Below are 22,404 nucleotides of genomic sequence, written 5' to 3'. Positions count from 1 at the left end.
GCATTTCAGCCTGTCTGACTGTGTGACATTTCTAGCTGGATGAATGAACATCACCTTCAGCTTAACCTTACAAAGACTGAACTACTGGTAATTCCAGCTAACCCATTGATTCTTCACAACTTCTCTATACAGCTGGGCTCGTCAACCATAACTCCTTCGAAGACAGCCAGAAACCTAGGAGTTGTGATGGATCATCAATTAAGCTTCACTGACCACATTGCTACAACGACCCGGTCCTGCAGGTTTGCCTTATACAACATTAGGAAGGTTAGACCCTTCCTGTCAGAGCAAGCAACCCAACTTCTTGTCCAAGCTCTTGTTCTCTCCAGACTGGACTATTGTAATGCTCTCCTGGCGGGCCTTCCTGCATGTACTGTCAAGCCTCTGCAAATGATCCAGAATGCAGCAGCGAGGGTTGTCTTCAATGAGCCAAAAAAAGCTCATGTTACTCCTCTCCTCATCAGGTTACACTGGCTACCAGTAGCTGCTCGCATCAAATTCAAGGTACTGATGCTTGCCTACAAGACGACCACTGGCACGGCACCAACTTACCTAAACTCACTGGTTAAATCCTATGTGCCCTCCAGAAGTTGGGCTCTGCAAGTGAACAACGCCTTGTGGTGCCATCCCAAAGAAATTCAAAATCACTCTCACGGACCTTTTCCTGGACTGTGCCCAGCTGGTGGAATGACCTCCCAATCTCAATTCGTATCAGCTATCACAGTATCATTTTCAAGAAACATCTAAAGACTCATCTTTTTCGCCTGCACTTAACCTACTAACACCAGTACTTTTCCTTTTCTTGTCTTTTTCATTTAATAAAAAAAAACAAAAAACATTTTATATATACCTGGCTATGCGTTCTATACTAGACTAACTGAGACTTGTCATGGCACTTGTATTCTGTTGTTGTTCTCTTGTTGACCTGACTGCTTCTATTGTTCTCATTTGTAAGTCGCTTTGGATAAAAGCGTCTGCTAAATGATTAAATGTAAATGTAAATGTAAATGTCAACTGGTGGCTTAAAAGCCCGCTGTTTGCTCCAACTGATTAAGATCCTGCCAGCAACAAAGAAGGATTGAGGAGCAACTCTTAGCAGGAAAAAGAGACTGATTAATGACCTCATTCTGATACAGCATGGAATGAAGAGATTATGATGTGGTTTAGATTTCTCAGAAGATTTTTTTTTTGTATTTGTTTGACATTACTGATAATTTTGTTGTTCTAGTTGACTCGAGTTACTGCATAGGTCTATAGCATTGATGTATATACTTTAAAAGTTAATTTGTAAGATTAACTTGATTTTTACACTAGAATTATTGATTAAAAAAAAACGCTTAAAAGTGTAGCACAAATGAGATGAGTTGAAAATTGGACCAACTCTAGAAGTCCACCTAGCATTAAATGACGTTTTTATTAACAAGATTCGGGAGGAGCGTGTCAGTGCCTAAGTGCCTTGATGAATAGAACTGTTGAATGTGCTGATCTTAAGTGGCAAGAAAAAAATGCTAGTTGATGTTAAGAGAAGGGGAATTTGGTAGAGATCCTTTATGCGGTTTATTATATAAACAAATGGGGGAACTGTTAGATTATATCACAATCTCTATCAGATATTTCTGTGAGTTAGCCTTTTATGCAATTCCCCCTCCCTTCTTTCTCACTGCCTTCTGATCGCTGTGATTTTGCCAAGTACGACATGTTGCTGGATCAACATCTTTTGATGATCCTGGATCAACGTTATTGTCCAAAAATGTAGACTTAACCCCAATCCCTACCCCTAAACCTAACTCTACCCATAATTTATTACTAAAATCAGAGGGAAATGATAGCTGATTAACAAAGCTGAAGAAGCGCCTAACCCTGATTTTAAGCCTAAAAGAGATATTTCCTTAAAATTTATATATCTCAATTCTGATTAATTTGGATGTTGTTCCAGAATCAACAAGGATGTTGATCCGAGAACATGTTGTACTTGGTGAAATCACGCTCACCCTCCCTTCCACAGATGTTCCCTATTATTGTTTGAATGTGAGAATTTTTATTTTCTCTCTTACTCCTGTCCTCCCTTTCTTTCCCCATGTTTTCCTCCCTCCTCCCATCTGCGTTCTCTCTCTCTCTATTCTTCAGTTTTTTATCTCTTTACCTCAATGTATACCTGCATGCACATATGATACATAGAGTTGAATCGGTGAAGAATGGTGGGGGACCATTGTGGGCCCAGGTTGCTGGGTTTAGTTTGTCCTTTACTGAACGATTAAGTGTTCAGTGCCAATATTATTCCTTATATGTCCAGTATTTGTTGACTATATGCTTACCTCAGCTAATTTGTTGTTTTATCTCAAACTCAACACATATGCAATCCGTATCTCATTTGATAAAGTAGAACACCACCCCTTTGCAATGCAACTATATAATGTGTTAATGCAATAATAAACTTAATAATGAAGACGTTTGTGAGCAGAATAAAAGGCTTAATGTTCATACGTCTTTCCATGGGGCCATGCAAGGACTGAGAAAGGTCAGACGGCATCAAAGATAAAGACAGTGAAATGTGTTCATTTAACAGAAAATGAATAGATTGATAATTTTATTAGAAATTGCTTAAACATTTACTATACCGAAGAAGAAAAAAAAAAATCATAAACAAACAGTTCGGTTTGCAAACAGTAGAAAAGCATGGTGCCAGAAACATGAAACTGTAAACATTTTTTCATTAGCAAGACTTTGCAGTTCTTTGCAGCTGAAGTATAGTAAGCACTTTTCAACCAAAAGCTTCAGCACAGGCAATTGTTTATGTAGGTGTCGCCTCCTTCAGGTCTTCTGTACTATAGCAGATAAAAAAAAAAAAAAAAAAAAAAAAAAAAAAGATGAAACCAGCTCTAAAGTCAGAATAAAGTCTTTCTTTTATTCCACAATTTCCATATAATCTATGTTAGCAAATCTACATGGAACATTGAATACATAAATATTGAGTACATCAGTCTTTTCACTATTACTCAAAGGATGCATTTATATTCTCAATCTACTGGATGCAAAAAATATTTAAGTCAGTAGACTGTTTTGCAATTTTTATTAAAAGCAGACCGCATAAAAGAAATCATATCACCGTATTTCTTTGTTATATAATTTGGCACTGATTAGTTAGTTATAAATATATAGTTCTGCTTATGTTAAATGTTTGTAATTTTAAGTGAATGATGTAAAAAATACTATCAAATTAGAACATTTAAAATATTACATTAGTATGCCAGATATTTAAAGTGTTCTAATAACAACGGGCAAAAATGTTCTTTAAGTAATTACTATGCAATTATTTTGTATGAACACACTTTTGCAAATCTTGCCTCTTTTTTTTTTTTTTTTTTGTGCAAGAAAAATAAGGAAGTTTGCTTGAGTGATTTGACATTTATTTAAATAACTCCATCCAGCCTGAGATATTTTCACTCATAAACATGTTAGTTTGAAACTTCACTTAGTTCAAATGTTGCAAAAACATTTAATTGTGTTTAATTTGCAGGCGGCGTGACTATGTAATAGCTAATGACTATGTTGCAAACAACAAGGCTTAAAATATACTTTTGTTATAGAAAAAGTTGTTTTCTAACTACATTGTAATTGTTTCAATATTTTGCACAGTAATATAATTCATTAAGACCACAAGAAACACTCTTACCTTTTAAGCATTGATGAATCTAAAGTATTCTTTGCGTCAAGATAAACTAAGACCGTTTTGTTTCTATGCTGCATCAGACAACTGAGAACTTTGTATGGTATCTTAGGCAATATAAACAATCAGTATATCTGATCAAATCATGACAACATTTAGAAACCACAAATATAGCATTCTGATAAGTTTCTCATGCACTTACTTGCAGAATTATTAGTCCTCTTGAATTATTAAACTTCTTAATCTAATTAAAGTGTGCCTCCTGGTGGTAAAGCTACAAGCTTTTTTTAACTGCTAAGAGTCACTGTTGTCTAAATACCCCATTATAAAGACCGTGTCAACAGACAACTTATTTCAAACCAAAAACTTGCAAAATACATAGATGAGTCATGGAAACTGTTTTGACAGTTTCTTAGAAAGCAACTTGAGGGGGGAATTTTGATTTATACTTATGTAAGATTGAATTTAAAGTTTTCTTTTCAGTATGAAAGGTTTATAGAGATCATTTAGTTTTACTCGGTTGGTTATTTTACACCACAAAGTCTGGGCTGGGCCACTAAATGGAATTATTTCAACGTCAAAGTCTGAGGCACACTGCGTTTCTCAAGAGGAACAAACTGTATGTGTGGGTGATTGCAGAACCACATTAGCAACAGTTCAAACTCGACACCAAACTTCTCACTCGTCATAAAAAAAAAAAAAAAAATATGACACAAAGCTGTTATATTCACACTATCAGACAAACAACCAAAGATGCTGCAAGTGCAAAAAACAGTCACAAACCTTTCTGTAAAGGCATACAAAAACCAGGTATGCCTACATGGTCACAAGAAAACACGCACACAGATACCTTAGCTGTGTACTTCTCAATTAACTGCAATTTTGTAATTAATAGGAAACCGGAAACCAGCATGCATAATAATAATAATAATAATAATAATAAAATAATAAAATATATATATGACCGTGCAAGCGCATTAGGGTAGATTGCCTGATTGGTTAAAAAAATGAAATCAATGTGCACATATAAATTCTTAATATTATTTTTGTTCTGCAAAACAATTCACTGAAATGAATTCACCGCTGCCATAAGATCAGGGTGATCTGAAATAGTCATTTATTTGTTTTGGGATCTTACCAAGATCACCCGAAAGCACCCACTGATGCAGTTCTCACACGTTCTGGGTGAGGCCTCGAGACACAGACAGGAAATATGTAAAAATACTTATGCTCAAATCAGATAAACCTGCTGTACCATAACATTCTTCCGATACCAGACACACTTCACAGACAAAGACACTGGAGACTAGCTGTACGAATAAAATGTTTCAGATGTTTAATCTCAAAAATAACTGAGGGTAAAGTAACTTATGTACAGCACGGAATGTGCAAACATGTATGGTTTCTGTACAAAGAAATATACATGCAAGATTAATATTGAGTCAAAAACATTCAAAATGACATTATGTAAAAAAGCAGGGTGTCGCTACGTCCATTTTTTTATGGTGTCTGTACATCTATACATTATGATAAACTCACTTAAATAAAACATGAAAAATATACTAACATTACTGACTGAGCATGTTATTAACCTCCTTTATATTCAGCAATAATTGCAACTAGGTTTTAGTGACAAGCTGCTATTTTTGGAATATTAGAGAACTGCAACTTGCCTCTTAAACTTCAACCCACAATTCGGAGGCAATTCACTCTACACTTTCTCCCTGTACAGCAAAAACAGTACATGGGGAACGATTCATCTCATTGTATTTAAAACAATGTGAACTTAAAACAAAGAATAACTCTTGTCATTTAGTCATGCAAACTTACATTAACAGACTACTGCTACAATGAGCAGATATGGACATTAAAATTCCTAATAATCTGACAACATGAAGCGCTACTTCAATTCAATTCGATTAACAAAAACCGATCAAGACACAATAAATAAAACAACAATCAATATGAGTAAACTCCAGACTCCAGACAGGAGTCAGAACTGCATTCATAACTTATTGTTAAAAATTATAACCACCAAACAGGGAGAAGAAGAAGGTACATGAGGAGTAACTTTGGTATAACGATAAAAATAACGACATTCATGATGGAAGTGTGAAAAAAGACATTATTTTTTTACCAATGAGGCTTAAGCTTACAAAATAATACTGAACACAGAAATTTCAGCAAAAGAGCAATGGACACACATCTCAACTCACATGTACATAACAATGTTGATTTACACAAATCATTATAAATAGCTGCAAAATGTTAAAGCCCTGACATCGCACATTTCAACAGAGAGTACACATTTGCTGTGGTTGCAGACACTTCCTGCCTTCGCCGGCTTTCCAGCTTGTATTCTATCTGGTCAGTTGAAAGTCATGAGCAGCCAATGACAAAGCATTTATAACACTGCAAACGGACACGAACAAAGGCAGATCCAGTTTATTTACAACATAGGGCTGCTAGTCAGATGCAAGTTGAAATCAAGAGCTTACAGTATCATTTACTTCTTGTCTGAAAGAGCTGTTAAAAAGTTGTTTCATATGTTTTAATTCATTCCAATATGACTGTATGTTTATCAAACATGGAACTTGAGATGAATGCCATAGCGTAACCGATTTTTTTTTTAAGATTTTTTTTTTCTCCAAAACGTTCAGGATAAAGATGCCATCTTTACTGTGCTTCTTTACATGGTTTGTACAAAATGTAATCTTTCCTGAATGTAGCTATTCAGATAACAGTACTCCACTGAAACAACCTGGTTAAAATACTGTTTGAACACGAGGCTAAACCTTTCTGGGTCAGGGGAAAAAAAACAACTTATAAATAAACTTTTTTTTTTTTCCTTTTTAAAAAAAATACTGTTCGAACATGAAGTTAAACCTTTCTGGGTCAGGGAAAAAAAAAAAACTTCTTCACTTTTTTTTCCTTGTAAGTTTCGCCCATTCAAATGGAGAACATGTGCATGTATCAGAAATGATTTTTGAAGGGTAAGGGGACTTCAGAGATTTGTCAGCAGCAGTTACAGTAACAGAGACCCAGAACCATTTCAGAATGACTCAAAAAGCAGGATGAGATTTCAGCATATATCAGCAACCTATACTTTCCTTAATATCCTACAAGATTTGCACTCTACATTTCTCTCAGCTCTGGCTTAGCAGGCGACTACGCAGGAATGCTCGGAAACTGGCCACGGGTCGCAGGTCATTCTGATGTTTCCTCCGCTCTATAAAAGAGATGAGTCTGGAAGTGTCGAGGCGAGCTGCTCCAGAGGCTGCATTGGGCTGCAGCCATGGCTGCTCACGCAAGCAAACCTGTGCAGAGGGACGTCTGCCTGGCTCGACTTGAAGAAGGACGCATACCAAATCCCGGGCCGCCAGACTCACGCCGCGGAAGTAGTCCTCCGGGAAACTGAAGTCGAGGCGGCAGATGTTGAGGCAGGTCTCCTCGACACTCTCATCAAGGAAAGGGGATGCCCCGCTGAGCATCACGTAGGCCAGCACACCTAGACTCCAGAGGTCAGACGCCAGAGCCGCGGGCTCACCCAACACCAGCTCAGGGGCGGAGAACTCAGGGCTGCCCAGCAGAGGGTGGATGAACGGGGTGTTGGAGAGATGTGCCGCATCACCAAAGTCCGTCAGTTTGACTAGAGGCTGGGTTGACGTTTGCTCAATTAATACATTCTCTGGCTGAAAGACAGATTACGGAAATGAGTATGGGATAGCAGACAGGTTTGACAGGTTCAAAATGTAGAATATGAGATATATTTGAAATATGATACATTGTAAACACATTTACAGAATGCTGTTCTAACATCCCATAGAGGCATCTCAGCATACTGTATTCATGTCAGCATATATCAGCTATCAATAATAATAATACAGAAAAAAATATATTATATAGAAAAAAACTGGCCTGTTTTTTTTAAAGTCAAGCTAGTATTCTAGTATATGTTATTGATATATTAGTTATATTTAGAATTTTTATGTGTTGTATTGATGCATCATATTGTTAGTCGTTTGATCTGTGCATTGATTTATATTAAATTGTTGCATTCCTTTTTGCTTAATATCATGTTTCTTTTGTTTATAATAATAGTTTCTATTGAAAAGGATATATTTGTGTTACTGTTTATATTTAAAATGATAGCTGTCACCAGGATACATTTTTTTTTTTTAATTAAATTTTTTTTTAAGAAAAAAAAAAAAAGATTATTACTATTATTTATTTTTTCACTTTTGCTGTCCTGCATTAGTTTCAGTTTGAGTCATGGGCGTTTCTCTTTGTTTGAGTTACATGAGAACTTTACTGCATCCTGCTTACTCTTAGAAAACAACCCTTGAATCCTTCCCTGTTCTAGCCTTTGCTATTCTGGACAACTCTGCATTGTTAGCACTTCTCATCTTCTTTAGATTAATTATTTGCATTGCTCATTTGGATGAAAGGGTCTGCTAAATGTATAAATGTAAATGTCAAATAAATACAAGTTTTTAAAATGTAAATAACTAAATTCAAGAACTGAAATGAAAAAATCAGGAAATTAATTTTCTTTGAGATTAACACTTTTTGACTAATTTTGAACTGTATTTCCAATCGTACACAGTCTTTTAATTCACGAATAGCAATTTCTAAAAAACTGATACCTGAAACATAAATAAATACATCTTTTATCATAAAAAATGTCCATGATTTCCCCAACATTCTTCAAAGTCTTTTAAAACATTCAAGTTTCTTAAATAAATCTGACAGTTAGTGAGTGAATGCATTAAAATAAGACAAATGCCCTCAGTTTTAGGTTTATTCGTTTACACTGTATAAAACATTTTATGTTGTAAATACGAGACAACACTACTTCAGTCATTATATTTAAAACTTCATGTTATTTCTGAGCAATTTTCGAGTTTAAATTGGTAAATTACATTTTTCAGTGTATTTTATAGCTTGTTTTGTCTTAAATATGACCATTTTAAGCCATTTTGTGCCTTTTTTGGAAATGTGATGAGGCTGACTAGTAGGTCTTACTTCCACAAATGATCTACTAATTTATTAAGAATAATTCTATGAAAAAAGCTCACCTTCAAGTCAAGATGAGCAATCCTACACGTGTGAAGGTAGTGTAAAGCTTCTAGAATATCCCGTAGGTAAAGAGACACCTTTTCTTCTGTCAGGTTCCCCCAGCTAACAATATAATCCAGGAGACGACCTTGATCCGCGCTGATGTGCAAAAAAAGAGAAACAAAATGTGTTAACTAAAACATCTTAAATGAACTGATGGTATTATGATTAGCGTTGCCTTTATGTGTGAGAAGATAAAGTAGAGAAGTCCACGTACATCTCCAGGATGAGAACATAACTGGCTGGGGTCTCGTAGGTGTCCAGCAGGCCCACTAGGTGAGGATGCTGAAGACACTGAAGGACACCCAGCTCTTGAACCACCTGCTCTCGACGCATTAGCTTCTTATTTACTAGCTTAGCGGCCACTGATCGCCTGCTTCCTCTTTGCTCACACCACTTAGTGACGGCAAACCTGCCTCTACAGACAGACAGTAAACAAACATAAGCTGGTTTAGAATGTTAGTTGTTGTTTTAGAGATAGATGGATTATTTGTTTAATAGTATGTCAAAACATTTAATTTGCGCAATACCTCCCCAGTTCCATGACTTCAGTGTAGTGGGACTCAAAGTTTTCCTTCCAGAGGATCCCGTCACAGGAAGTGCCTACAACAACAACAACATCGGCGAATCAACTTCCATTCAAACTTTTTGTTTTAAGCAGTGTTAGCTGAAAATCAACTGACCGAGCACCCTGAGGTAGGCTGATGATGTCACTGAGCCCACATCATTAGAGGCGATGCAGGTATAGGTGCCGCTGTCGTCCAGAGAGGCAGGTGAGATGCGAAGGGTCACTTCCCCTGTCTCACTGAACAAAACATTAAACAATTAGGTGGCAAAATGTATAAATTGTAATGCATAAAATCAAAAATGCACAACATAGTCTATTAAAAACATGTTCTTTTAGTCTAGAATATTCTCAACTGCTCTATTCAGAGGACAAATATTGCTGTATAATGTCTGTTGTTACAAGCCAATTTGATCTCAGAAGCAAATTAAATGTTGTTTTTACAAAATAAATTAATTGAATTAATTAAAATGAAATTTTAAGTTACATCAATATTCAATGTGCATGTATTAATTTATTTGGTAATCATGTAATGTAAAATCAGCTAGTCATTACCAGAAAATAAACCCCTTGTGGAAAATACGACGTGCTTGTGGAAATAACTAGCTCACATAAATGGATTCTGTAAATGCATGTTTTACTTTATTTTTGCTAAATATTTTTATCATCTATTTTTTTATTTTTACTTCATACATTTGTACAATTTTTATTTACACTATGCTATATGTAGTATTTTTTTAACCAATTTTTATTTGCACTATGCTATATATATATATATATATATATATATATATATATATTTTTTTTTTTTTTTTTGTACAAACCAAATATATATATATATCTAACCAATAAGTATTTTCATTAAATAATTATTTTAGACTTTTTTTCTTCTTCAATTTTGACAGCATTTACATTTTCAGCAGAAATTTAACAAAGTATGCATATCCAACAGGTGAAAAAAAAGTGCGATAAGGGTGCTCAACCACAAAACTCAAACATGCTTACAAGTTATTTGAAGGTGCCCTTGTTACAGTGAAGTTATACATCTAAGTACTGTGTAATATTAATGAACCACACGTGGTAACGGTTTGGTTTAGTGTTACTTGCATGTAATTATGCATAATTTATTGTTATTATAATAGTAAGTACATGTAACAAGGTCACTAAAATAAAATGTTAACTAAAAAATGTATACTTTCTCACTAAAGGTAAAGTTTTAAAGCAATTTGGATCTTTATTAATAGCCACGTTAAAAACAGTACTTCTGGTGAGAAAATGGCATAAATATTTTTTATGATGTGCCATTTTTTTCTTCTTCCTTGTTTAGACATTTATTTTTACAATTCTAAAACATAATTAGATAATTGTAAATCAGATATTGTCCAAAAATTTGATATTAAGTTTATAGCCATGACAAATGGTAAAACTTAATGAATTTGTTTGTTCATATAGTCATATTTGAACAACATGGAGACAATTTCACAGAAATATTTAGCATGGAAAATGTTTCTTTTAGTAAACAGGTATGAAACTAGCAAAATGACTGTACATCTTTCACAATAGACTGGATCGAAAACCATAAAGCAAAAGTGCCCCCTGCAGTCTGTATAGGTTCATGACATATAAAATGATGTCTGTGTAGTGGTTTTACCTGTGTGTGAGTGTGTATCTTCCACCATTGCTGAGAGTGCTCTGGTCAGGCCCTCTCCAACAGACCGAGGCTTTGGGCTGCCCACAGATCTTACAGCGGAGGGTTACACTGTCGCCCCTGTCACACACGACCTCAATCAGGGGGACCACAAACTCTGGGGGAACTGCTGCCAGCAAATCAGAAACTTAAAGTCATTTGTCTGTTTCATTATGACACATGAACAATTTAATATATGCAGAGTTTTCCAAGAACGAAAGAGCAATATTCTAACTTACCATCATAAATGTAGTTGGGATTCAAAAGCTGCAAAAATTACATAAGCAATAATGTAATGTTGAAAGTACATAAAGTAAGTAGAAATTATCATAGCTATGAAATTGCAGCAATGATTACAAAATGAATCATTCAACTTTTAAGGTAGTACCTTTACAGAAACCTTATTGGCTGATCCATCTCGAGACTTGCGATAGCCATTCTCTGATTTGCTTTCTTTTCTGCCCTCTTTGTCTCTCTTTTCAGATTTTCGTCTGATGCGTAGAGCTGTGTGCCATGATGAGGACTTCCTGAAAGATAAATAAAGCACTGTTTTAAGAGAGAATTCACAGCTAGACTATTAATGTTAGACAGCAAACAGAATTAACTTGCATACATACTTGAAACACCTTCAAATCTAATTTTGACAAATCAATTCCCGTATGGAACCGTAAACAGTGAAGCTAAAATATGAAATCTATTTTTGAAATAGAAAATATATTAAGTTTCAACACTCATATACTAAAATATATACCAAAATGTATTTTAGGGTCAAAAATGTCGTAAATGAACCTACATTTAGGGTAAATGCAAATCTGTATGCAATGGATCAAATTTCATTAATAATTAATAATAATTCTATACTACCTATTTTATAAGACTATTTACCGTATTTTTCGGACTATAAGTCGTACCTAAGTATAAGTCGCATCAGTCCAAAAATACGTCATGACGAGGAAAAAAACATATATAAGTCGCATTTAATTAGAACCAAGAGAAAACATTACCGTCTACATCAGCGAGAGGGCACTTTATGTTTTCAGTGTAGACTACAGGAGCACTGAGCAGCATAGAGCGCCCTCTGGCGGCTGTAGGCGGTAATGTTTTCTCTTGGTTCATGTTTGAAAAACTATGAAAAAAGTGCGACTTATAGTCCGGAAAAAAAGGCATATTATTTTTCATTTATATAGTTATATTATAAGCTTATTTAATAATTGCATTTTATTAAAATGTGTTATATGTTCATATGTGTTATATGCTACAAATAAAGTTTTTCTTCACATGTGATATGCACGTATTTTCTTGGATTGAACTATATAAAACAAAATGTACTTTTCTCAGTTTTTTTCTTAAAAATGTATGTGTAAATATGTGTGTAAATATACACTTCAGGGAGCGGTCCTCTGGACAACTCTGCTACATATGTGGAGTGGGTGCTGGGGCCTAATGGACTATGGACTCTGTCTGTCCCACAGGTGAGGACATTTACAGCCGCACTCCCAAACCAGAGACCAGCCAGATGTCATCCTGCTTCATGGAGCTTTTGCCAGGGTCTAACGCAGACAGAGAGCCTTAATCTCCTGTGTCTCCGCTGGTTCTGCCCATCCCTGAATCTCCTGTGTCTGTGCTGGTTCCGCCCATCCCTGAATCTCCTGTGTCTGTGCTGGTTCTGCCCATCCCTGAATCTCCTGTGTCTGTGCTGGTTCCGCCCATCCCTCAATCTCCTGTGTCTGTGCTGGTTCCGCCCATCCCTGAATCTCTTGTGTCTGTGCTGGTTCCACCCAGCCCTGAATCTCCTGCGTCTCCGCTCCTGTCCTCCAGTGTAACCCTCCCAGCCTCCCTCTCCCGCCTCCTCTTAGACCAGCCAGTTCCTCAGCCTCATCTCTGCTGGTGCCTGTCGGCCCCTCAGCTCACCCTTAGCACGCCATGTCCAGTGGGTCGGTTGTGCTATGGGACTTCATGTCACCAGCTACCTCAGGTTTGGAGGATTCACTGTCTCCACCTCCAGTCTTCGAGACCCGGACTCCACCTCGACCATCCGACCCATCTGCTTCACCTTGGCTCCTAGTTCCCTTGTTTCCACCATGGCCCGTCATCCCACCAGCTCCATTGGGCTCCCTCATCCCTCCAGCTCTGCCTTGGCCAATCATTGACCATCCGATGCCTCGGGACTCCACTCCTCTGGCTTCGCCTCGTCACTACATCCCTCTGACTCTGTCAGGCTCTGCCTCGGTCCTCAGTTGCTTTGGCTCCACCGCGGTCTTCTGGAGCCCTCGCCTGAGCATTCAGCTCTGCCTTGACCCTCTGGAACCTCAGTGTCACTCTGGGTCTCCGTCTGCTTGGCTCCATCCTGGGTTCAGTCTCAGTCAGTTGTCTCCAGGGTGTCATCTAGACCAACTCCTCCCTCCCTTGACTCCACCCTGGGGCTTCCTCCTGGCTGGTCTCTTGACAAAGATCTGGCTTCTCCTGTTCCTGGCTTCCCATTGGCTCCTCCCACCCTACACCCTCCACCCTCCCATGGAAATTCTTTTTGGACTCTTTTTGTTTCAGGCACTCCTCCTGAGCCCCCACCCTCCCTCCTCAGTTGGAATATGTTACAGCATGGGGACGTGCTTTTGCAGGAGGGGGTGAACTGTCACATGACTGTTAGTCTGTTTCCTTGTGACCTAGTTTTACTTTGACTCCTTAACTGTCATTTCGTTCACCTGTGTTTGATTAATTAACTCATTAGTTCTTTTGTTTGCTCCCCTACAAATACTCTGTTTTACCTTAGTCTGTGTCAATTCTCATTTATGATATATTGGTTTTCTTGCCTGTCTGCGGGATTTTCTGATTAAAAATACCTTTTTGTTTATCTCTGTCATCCTCCTGTGTATGTAACTCACCCACCCATAACAATAATATAATATATAAAAATAATTAAAATAATTAGCTTCTTACTCTTGAAGTAACTAAACAGTCAGTCTATAATCAATAACCATTAATAACCTATCCTCACTTGAGGGTTCCATCAGCGTAGTCGGGAATGAAGGTGGAGGTGTGACCTAGAACGTAGCCGGGGATCCAGCCCTCGGCTGCTGGGCCTTGTTCTGTGGCGGCACGGAAAACTAGAAACATGTTTTGCTGGTTAGAGGCCAATATCTGCACAACCTCTCCTTGATACACGCTGATCTCATCTTCTTTTAGAGCCACGTAGTCCTGGGTCACCAACATGGTTGACACACTGCTGCTGCTGCTGCTTTCACTCTAGAAGCAGAAACACAGCAAAACATCAGAGTAGCAACTTTTATATTATTTATATTTTTATATTTTTTTTTATTTGATTAAGAATGTTTGCATATGAAGAATGTTGAAGACATTTAGTCAGCTGGTCAGAGAGCAAGAATAAAGCAAACAATGGCAGTTGCAGGAAAAGATTTACAATAGAAAGTTTACAAGATCCTCTTCCGAGTTACACTAAAGAGTCATGCATACTGACAGTACCAAGTTAAATTGCTGATGGTTGTCCAGACACTGTACTGTTGGTTAAGTATACCATGAGGTGGATGAGCTCAAATGTCTATGTTCCCACTGACAGTCACCAAAACATGCTGAACTTTGTCACATCATCAACAGTCTCTGTCACTCATGTTGCTTGTAACCACTTACTATAATTAAAAATAAATGACTTCTGGCCTCTTTGTTGCTGCAAATAGCTTTAATTGTGAGTACCCCTCAAGACTGTTGGTTAAAAGAGGAAATCTAACACCCTTAAAGACCCCATGATACCATCTATATGCTAGTGGACTGCTGAAAGTTGACAGGAAACAGACAAAATATACTGATGCACTCATGTGTGCACCCGTGTACCCAAATGTTTCGTCCAATTAAATGCTCTCTAGAATGAGAATATACTTTCCCCTAATACCCCGACTTTCTTCTGATGCAAATAAAGTATATTTGCTATGTTAAAAAAAGGATTTTAGCACAGGATTTTATGGGGCCTTTAACACCCCACAATATATTTATACATTTTTTAAATATGTAAGCTGGTTAAAAAGAAAAAGAGTTAGTAATTGTTAGTTGGCTGTGGTTTATGTGCTTCCAATGCTTGCATATTAGGTCTTCTCAGGCGGTTAGAGAAAGAACATCCTGCCAGTTTAGGGCAGATAGAGTCAGCAGAAAGTCAACGGATGTACAGAGTTTCTGAGAAACTCTCAAGGTGATATTCTGGTTAACAGTGTACATTGTTAGTTGCTCAGCAGCACAGTCAGACCAGGCCAGTTAATATCCACACAAGCCGGTGAGAATCCTCTTCAAAGGTCAATGCACATATACCCCAGTGGGTTAGTATGAAGCCGCAGGTGGAGGTGAAGCAGGATCAGGCTTCACTGAAGCCAGGAGCTAGATTTTGTCTCTTACCCCATTGCTGTGAGTGGAATGCAGGGACTGCTCACTGGTGGAGGAGCAAGTACTGATGTGGTCCAATTCCTTAAAGTGGGTGGAGTGTCTGCGAGTCTGACACTGGTTGCGACTCAGTGTGTCGCTCTGCTCTGTGTAAGAGCCAGGCCTGCCAGTAGGTGAGACTGGCATTGAGGCCCAAAACGGGGAGCCCTTCTGGACTGTAAAGTTCTGAGGGTTCAAGGGGGAGAGAATGGGCGACGGGACTCTGAGACGGGGCTTTGTTTGGGTGAGAGACATGGGTGCGACTGTGGCTCTTGGAATGGGTGTCCCTGATTGGGCTTCCTCGCGCAGCTCCTTCAAGGGGCTCTCCAGGACCCGCATCCTAGGGACCTGACCATTTAGGTCCTGGTCAGGAAGAGGACACATACCTGAAGTGCGGTCATCTGGGGCGGGGGCGTGGTGGTGGTGCTGCACAGGCTGGGGGAGACGAGAAGAAGGTTGAGGGATTCGGGATGTTCGGGACCGAGAGCCACAGCTGGGAACCATGGCAGAGCTGCTGCTACCCCCCGGAAGTCCACTGCTGCTAGGTCCACCCAGACCACTCGCCCCCACATGATTCCGTTGGTATTCAATGGGTGATGTCAGTGCTGAGAAGACAACAAGAGGAAAGTTATATTATATAATATAACCCAGTCACAAAATACATAATTTTTTTAGGTGTATGCATTTTTTTAAAGTGAAAGAGTAAAGCTTTGAACAATAAATTTTGAAAAATATGTTTTAAAAGTCACTGGGACTTAATGACTAGATGGTCTTAAAAGCTGTGTTACCAAGTCTGCAGTTTTAAATTAGGGGTGTCCTATCCTTCACCAGGGGGCCCACTATTCTGCTATTTAGCTCCAATCTTTATTAAACACATTTAAACCAGCTAATCAATGTCTTTAGTGTTACAAGAACCGTCCAGGCAACTGTGTTTGGACAGGTTGGTGCTAAACCTTTGGCCCACTAAAAACAGGATTGGACACTCCTGATGTAATGCAACATAAAGTACACACATTATGTGGAAAATCCCACTGGAGAAGCAATGAGGTTAAGCAAATTACTTGGTTGTTGTATATAGTTTGTGGGGCTTTACACCTATTACATTTTGGTTTGTAGATATTTAACCAGTAACCTACCATTTTATAACTTTTTTAAAGAAATCCTACAATTGTGTTACCATTGAGGAAGTTTCTCTGGTTCTCCAGGATGCTGCTGATCTGTTGAATCCATGCCAGGCAAACCGCCCGGTTGGAGGAATGGAGGACATAGTGCTCTGTACTGCCAGCGGATGACCTTGAGGTCAAAACAAACTTGCAGGGGTCATTATCAGGACTCTCTTCTAGACCCAACCAACTGACCTGCAGAGCAGAGATAAATAAATGTTTTTACTTGCTATACTGTACCTTGAGCACTGTGTTTTCTACAGCAGTGGTTGTCTACATACTTTTATGCTGTTCTTAAACAGATAGCCCGGCATAGAGAATCCCTTCTTTTTATCCAGAGGTTCACTGAAGATAACTATCTGCTCGAAGAGAAAGACACGCCTCTCTTTCATGCGGGAAAGGAGACCACCATCCTGGTCGGAGACCATGAAGGTGTCCTGTAGAAGCAGTCTTCCCTGGGCTACAATTTTACCCTAAAAGCAATAACAAAACAAACAATGCTTAGTCCTCAGAACAGTTAAAATTCCCTTGCATGTGGAAACAAAACTGCATTAAAAAAGAACATTCACAACAAGTACAGGTTGGTTTGGAATATTGTAAAGTGAGGTTCCCACATTATTTAATTGGAGGAAAGGTCACGGTTTTATTTGCTTGGATTGTGAATAATTTTGTCAGACATCTAAACTTCCGTGTATTTGGTTTTATTAGTTGTGAAGTGAAGAAAAAAAAAAAGTTGTGAACAGCTTGATGACTTCCTGCTGATTTTGTACATACAGTAAAACTGTTAATGGCTGTGTTTTTAGCTTTCCACCTACACACTCACAAACTTTTGCAAATAATTTAAGAGAAATGTGTCTTACATCAAATCCTTGGAGGCGTCCAACATTCATCATGTCATTGCAGCGTTTTGGAACAACACACATCACCTCTACTGCTTTCTGTGAGAGAGAACATGTAGTTTAGAACTAGATTTTTACATTTTATGAAGAAAATGTGACTGCTGCTTGCCTGTGTAAAATTTGTCACCATAATACAAAGGTGTTGTGGGTGGTTACTATGGTGTTGTTACTTTATGTGCTTTACTATAGCCCAAGTCAAAGATTCCCACCTGATTTTCTGGGATCTAGATATGAATCTTGTCAGTTGTCATATTATTAATGTTTTATCATCTCCTAGTCATAAATTGATTGAAAGTCAGACTTACTGTTTAGAAATGTCAGATAACAACATTTTTCTTTAACAAGCTGCATGATTTGAGGTACAGTATTATTTATATTCGTAGCATAAATGTTGTTGCTGGATGAGTTATGTGTCAAAGTTAAACAATTAACCTTACCTCTATTTCTACAGTGTCCAAACCAGCCTTTTTGGAGAACTTGAGGAAATCCTAAAATAAAGCAACCAGTACAATGATGAGTTACATTAATTAATGTTGAAAGGCTGATCTTTTCTCAACATCTATTCTTTACATAAAGATGGGTGAGTAGAACTGGAAGGAATGACTACATTGCTACAGCAATTTCACTGCCTGACCTTCAGCAGAAGCTGGTATTTCATGATCCGCTGCACTGGTTTAATCAGTAGATCTGTGATCTGTAGCCTGTGGCCCAACCTCTGTTTTAAATCCTGATGACGATATAAAGAAAAGATGAGACAATGTGGTTCAAAGTCTGTCTTACTTTTTATGACTCATGTTTAAATGTCAGGGAGGATGTAGGCAGTGACTTTAGTCTTACCTCAAAATACGTATCAATGTATTCTGAAACAATGTGCTCTGATTTGGGCTTGTTTTGGCAGTACACAATGTACATGTGCAGTCTTCGTTCCTGTAGCCAAAACAGAATTTCAGACAAAGAAGGTCAAAAATTACTCATCAAGTAAGATTTGAATAAAAAAAGGATAGATCCTGTCCTTCATTCTGATTGTTCTATGCTGCTTGCCTGTTATGCTGAAATATATAATGTACTAACTATGAATCAGTTATTGCATATTCACCACATTCTGACCATTTTCTACTACATGCATGGCATGGCAGGAAAAGTTCCTCCAAAAATGAAAATTCTGGCATTATGTTTTACCCTCAAGACATTCTAAACATGCATGCCTATTTTTCTTCTGTTAGGTATCTCAGCTAAACATACAGAAAAAAATAACCATATGCAATTCATAAGTTGAAAGGGTAGACATTGTAGCTTTATGTTGTGAACAAAACATTGCTCTATTTGTTTGAACATCCCAACCAGACTGACATAGCAACATGATCTAAGTTTGAGGCGAGAATATCCATTTAATTTAATGATATTTGTTGAAACCCCACAATGAATCATTTCATACCTGTCTTATAAACAGGGGTGCGAGCCTATCTGGGTCTTCCAAGCACTTCTCTAGTTCACCAAGAAACAAGCTACGAAGATGAGAGTTGCAACATTAAATGGCAGGAAATGAAAGTAGGGGTCTTGGTGGTATTTACAAGAATGAGAATCATGAGTGTGTCATTTCAACATACTCTTTATGCCAGTCATAAATCTGGTGAATGTTCCCAAAGACGATCTTATCTTTGCCTTTCATGTCGTCGGGTACACCTTCCTCCTTCATCCTGCTCATGTAGCCCTGCAGGTGCCAGAACACATCAGTATGGTTACCATTGGAGACAGAAACACATACAACATGTGATCCTTCTCGACGACCATTCTGAATAACACAACACAACAAATGCATAACAATATCCTATCCTCAATAGAGGGATAGACAACTGATCAAACAGAACTGAACCCTGACAGCAGCTGCCAGTTATGATTCCTCGAATGAATGTGTTCAGTTACATGCAGTCACCATAGAGATCTCACTGCGTTATTCGTTAAAAGAACTGAATATTAGCCCACCTCCACAACTGCACCAAGGTCTCTCACATAGTCTCTCTCCGTCTCCACCAGTTCCAGCAGTACATAGCTGAAAATGAAAGAAATAAACACATTCACATACAACAAATCAAAGAACAATTCAAGATGGCAGGCTGAGTCAAAAGAAACCTATTTTATTTAGCATGAACATGTATCTGTAAAAATACATCTTATGAAATCAATTAAAATGTCTTATAATATAATATTGTAATTCACATGACTCACATCAGTGTTCCTCAATGTATTGATCTCTACAGAATGAACATCAAAGCTAAATTAACTAAATTATAAATTCTTTCTAAATGAGAAGCTCAAAGTTTAAACTATTTCAGCTTTGATCCAGTTTGCTTCTGACGTTTTAAAGCAAACACAATAATTATGAGACAAACTGCGTGTCATACAATAATGTATAAAGAATATGTTACATGATCCTGTACCTGTTTTGAACCATTTCAATTAAACAAGAGCTTTCCAAGACAGTAAGTAGTCATGAAAAGAGTCACATTTGAAGAGTTATTTTGACTATCTTCAATCTATCAAACAGTCAGTATGACTCTTTTCTGATCTTATCTTCCCTCTTTTTTCTTCTTTTGCCCTTTGGGTATTTAAGTATCATTCCAGCTACCTAAAAACCTCTGTGATACCTTTCTGAACCTCTGCCACCTGCAACACTTTTAGCGTAGAGTTTTACACATTGACACTTGTGTTGAGAAAAGCTTGGAAGCTCTGACATAACCTTGTCACTAAAACAATCCACACACGAGATTTAATTTTGGTGAGGCCTTACAACTACTAGTTTTTTTTTAGAGTACTTATATACAAATACTTATAAATGAGAGAGAAACACACTGTCGTCTCTTGAGGAAGCCAGTCTTGCGTTCATCCATCTCATCAATGGGAGAGGAGGAAGACAGGAGGGAGTTATCCGATGGGTTGCAGGAAGGACTAGTGCTATCTCCTCGCTGAACAGGGAGAGAACTAGGCCTGTCCTCCAAACTCTGAGAAAGAAAAGTGGACAATAAAAAAAAAAAAAAAAAACAAACATTTAAATACGAAGTGATGGATTTCCTACACCTCTGTGATCTCTTACCATTTTGCTCTTGACGAGTTCCTCAATGGCGCTGACCAGTTCAGCTGCACTTGGTGTCTCTGAGGTGCTGGGACGGAGATGGGAGGTAGCCTACACAAAAAAGAAAGAAAGTAACAATGTTTAGAATCTTACTAAAGTAGGACTCACAAAAATGAAACAAAAATGAAACAAAACAAAACAAAAACACAAAACAACAGAACCAAAACAAAACACCCCCCCCCCAAACAACAAAACAAAACAAACAAAACAAAACAAAACAAAACAAAACAAAAAACAAAAACATGCCTGTTAAATGCCCTGTATGTCTTTTTTCATGAGGCTTTGAGACCCTTTTAAGAGGTTTGACACTCTTTTCGGGTTACGGTTACATAGTTGAATGACTAATAAGTAAATAGTACTGGATCCAGTGTTGAAAAATGAACCGCAAATTCTAAAGACTTCAAGATTGATTTATTTTGTGAATCTGCAATGATGCTCACCATTGTAGTGTTCTTACAATGAAGGCGGAAACATTCCAGTCCAAATATGGGAGTGGGTGCGGTTTCTTTATTCGCCAGCCAATCGGGCCTAATTTCAGAGTGGGAGGGGCATACAGCATACAGGGGAATGGAAGTAGGAACTTTGGTTTGGAAGATTTAGGTTGTTTTGGGTGAAGAATAAGTGCACACATGGCCCAGTGCATGTGATGTTACGCACCCCTGAATACTCCATTAAGGGGCACATGTAAGGTCACGGACAAGGTCAAGGACTTTCTCAGTCTATAACAGTCAGAAGTTCACATTTTAAGAAATGCTACTGAGCAGGATCAGTTTCTGTGCCTCAGTAAACAAGCTCTGGTAAAGCATAAATGAGGACATGTGGAGTATTCAAATACATGAATGGACAAGAAGGACAATATACAGTGAGGATGAGGTATAAAAGTTGAAAAAAGGACTGCAAATAAAGGAAAGATGAGGAGAAAGCTGGAGGATAGAAGACTACATAGAGAGATAAGGAAACTGAGACAAAACAGAGGCAGAACAGAAATCAACAGAATGCTGGAGAACATTAAGAAACAAAGAGAAAACAGAGCAGCAGTTAGAGAGGCCTATTAGAGGACCTTCTAAACTAGTATCATGGGGACAACATGAAGTCAGCATGAATAAATATTCACAACAGATTTTACGTCCACAATGTAGCTAACATTTTTCTTCGTAACAAAGTTCCTAAAGAGATGTAAGGTAAGCTTTGATCTGCAAGGTACTGATGGCGTAACTAAAAGTGGGCATTCCACACTAGAAATCATGAGAATACAGATTTGGAATTGATTGTGAAGGACTGTTTTCTCTCTATAACAGTGCTTTCATGTGCCTTTTTGACCAGGACATGGACACTAAAGGTCAAGTTCATCCTCAAGATAATATGTGCACAATAAGGCCAGAGATATGTTATAACAGCATCCAGGGTATGATTGCATGTTGACTTTAAGAATGTTTATTAATTGGACTACATCAGCATTTTAAAATCAGCAATAAAATTTCAAAACATATCAATAATGATTAAATAAATCCTTCCACAAAGTTATATTCTGGTGACTGGCATTTACCTTGTCCTCCTGGGAGTCCTGATGCAGAAGGCTGTGCTGTTGGATGGCCATAGGAGGCGGCAGGGGAACTGAGTCAGGCCCTTCCTCCCCTTCCTCCTCACCACAGCTCTGCATCCCTGAGGAGGAAGACTTCGATAGAGTGCCACTGCTCAGTCCCTCATTTCTCATCCTCTGTGAGAAACAGAGAGGAAGAAATAAAGAGAGATA

At 38.0% G+C, this 22,404-nt stretch overlaps 1 protein-coding gene across 6 annotated transcripts in view; it reads right to left on the bottom strand.

Annotated features, from left to right (window-relative positions):
- Positions 1–4,980: 4,980 nt before the first annotated feature.
- triob (trio Rho guanine nucleotide exchange factor b) overlaps positions 4,981–22,404 on the bottom strand; it is a 265,495-nt gene continuing 248,071 nt past the window's right edge. For 3 of the 6 annotated variants that reach the window (XM_052577862.1, XM_052577864.1, XM_052577866.1), the window contains 22 exons: positions 22,198–22,368; positions 20,613–20,702; positions 20,372–20,520; positions 19,505–19,571; positions 19,129–19,232; positions 18,957–19,026; positions 18,359–18,448; positions 18,156–18,248; positions 17,959–18,009; positions 17,483–17,560; positions 16,904–17,095; positions 16,637–16,817; positions 15,436–16,064; positions 14,033–14,280; positions 11,426–11,564; positions 11,277–11,304; positions 11,002–11,167; positions 9,469–9,590; positions 9,316–9,388; positions 9,003–9,203; positions 8,746–8,884; positions 4,981–7,359 (listed from right to left, as the gene is read on the bottom strand). In XM_052577862.1, coding sequence (XP_052433822.1) covers positions 6,814–7,359; positions 8,746–8,884; positions 9,003–9,203; positions 9,316–9,388; positions 9,469–9,590; positions 11,002–11,167; positions 11,277–11,304; positions 11,426–11,564; positions 14,033–14,280; positions 15,436–16,064; positions 16,637–16,817; positions 16,904–17,095; positions 17,483–17,560; positions 17,959–18,009; positions 18,156–18,248; positions 18,359–18,448; positions 18,957–19,026; positions 19,129–19,232; positions 19,505–19,571; positions 20,372–20,520; positions 20,613–20,702; positions 22,198–22,368 — 3,627 coding nt within the window. In that variant the 3' untranslated portion in view covers positions 4,981–6,813. Of the gene's footprint in view, positions 7,360–8,745; positions 8,885–9,002; positions 9,204–9,315; positions 9,389–9,468; positions 9,591–11,001; positions 11,168–11,276; positions 11,305–11,425; positions 11,565–14,032; positions 14,281–15,435; positions 16,065–16,636; positions 16,818–16,903; positions 17,096–17,482; positions 17,561–17,958; positions 18,010–18,155; positions 18,249–18,358; positions 18,449–18,956; positions 19,027–19,128; positions 19,233–19,504; positions 19,572–20,371; positions 20,521–20,612; positions 20,703–22,197; positions 22,369–22,404 lie in introns of those variants that run through there. The other 3 variants (XM_052577865.1, XM_052577867.1, XM_052577868.1) reach the window with 2 other exon arrangements.

The sequence above is a fragment of the Carassius gibelio genome, chromosome B16 (genome assembly GCF_023724105.1).
Source record: "Carassius gibelio isolate Cgi1373 ecotype wild population from Czech Republic chromosome B16, carGib1.2-hapl.c, whole genome shotgun sequence".
Taxonomy (NCBI): Eukaryota; Metazoa; Chordata; class Actinopteri; order Cypriniformes; family Cyprinidae; genus Carassius; species Carassius gibelio.
Note: the sequence above shows the minus strand (reverse complement) of the source record. Positions and strands in the feature narration are given on the sequence as shown.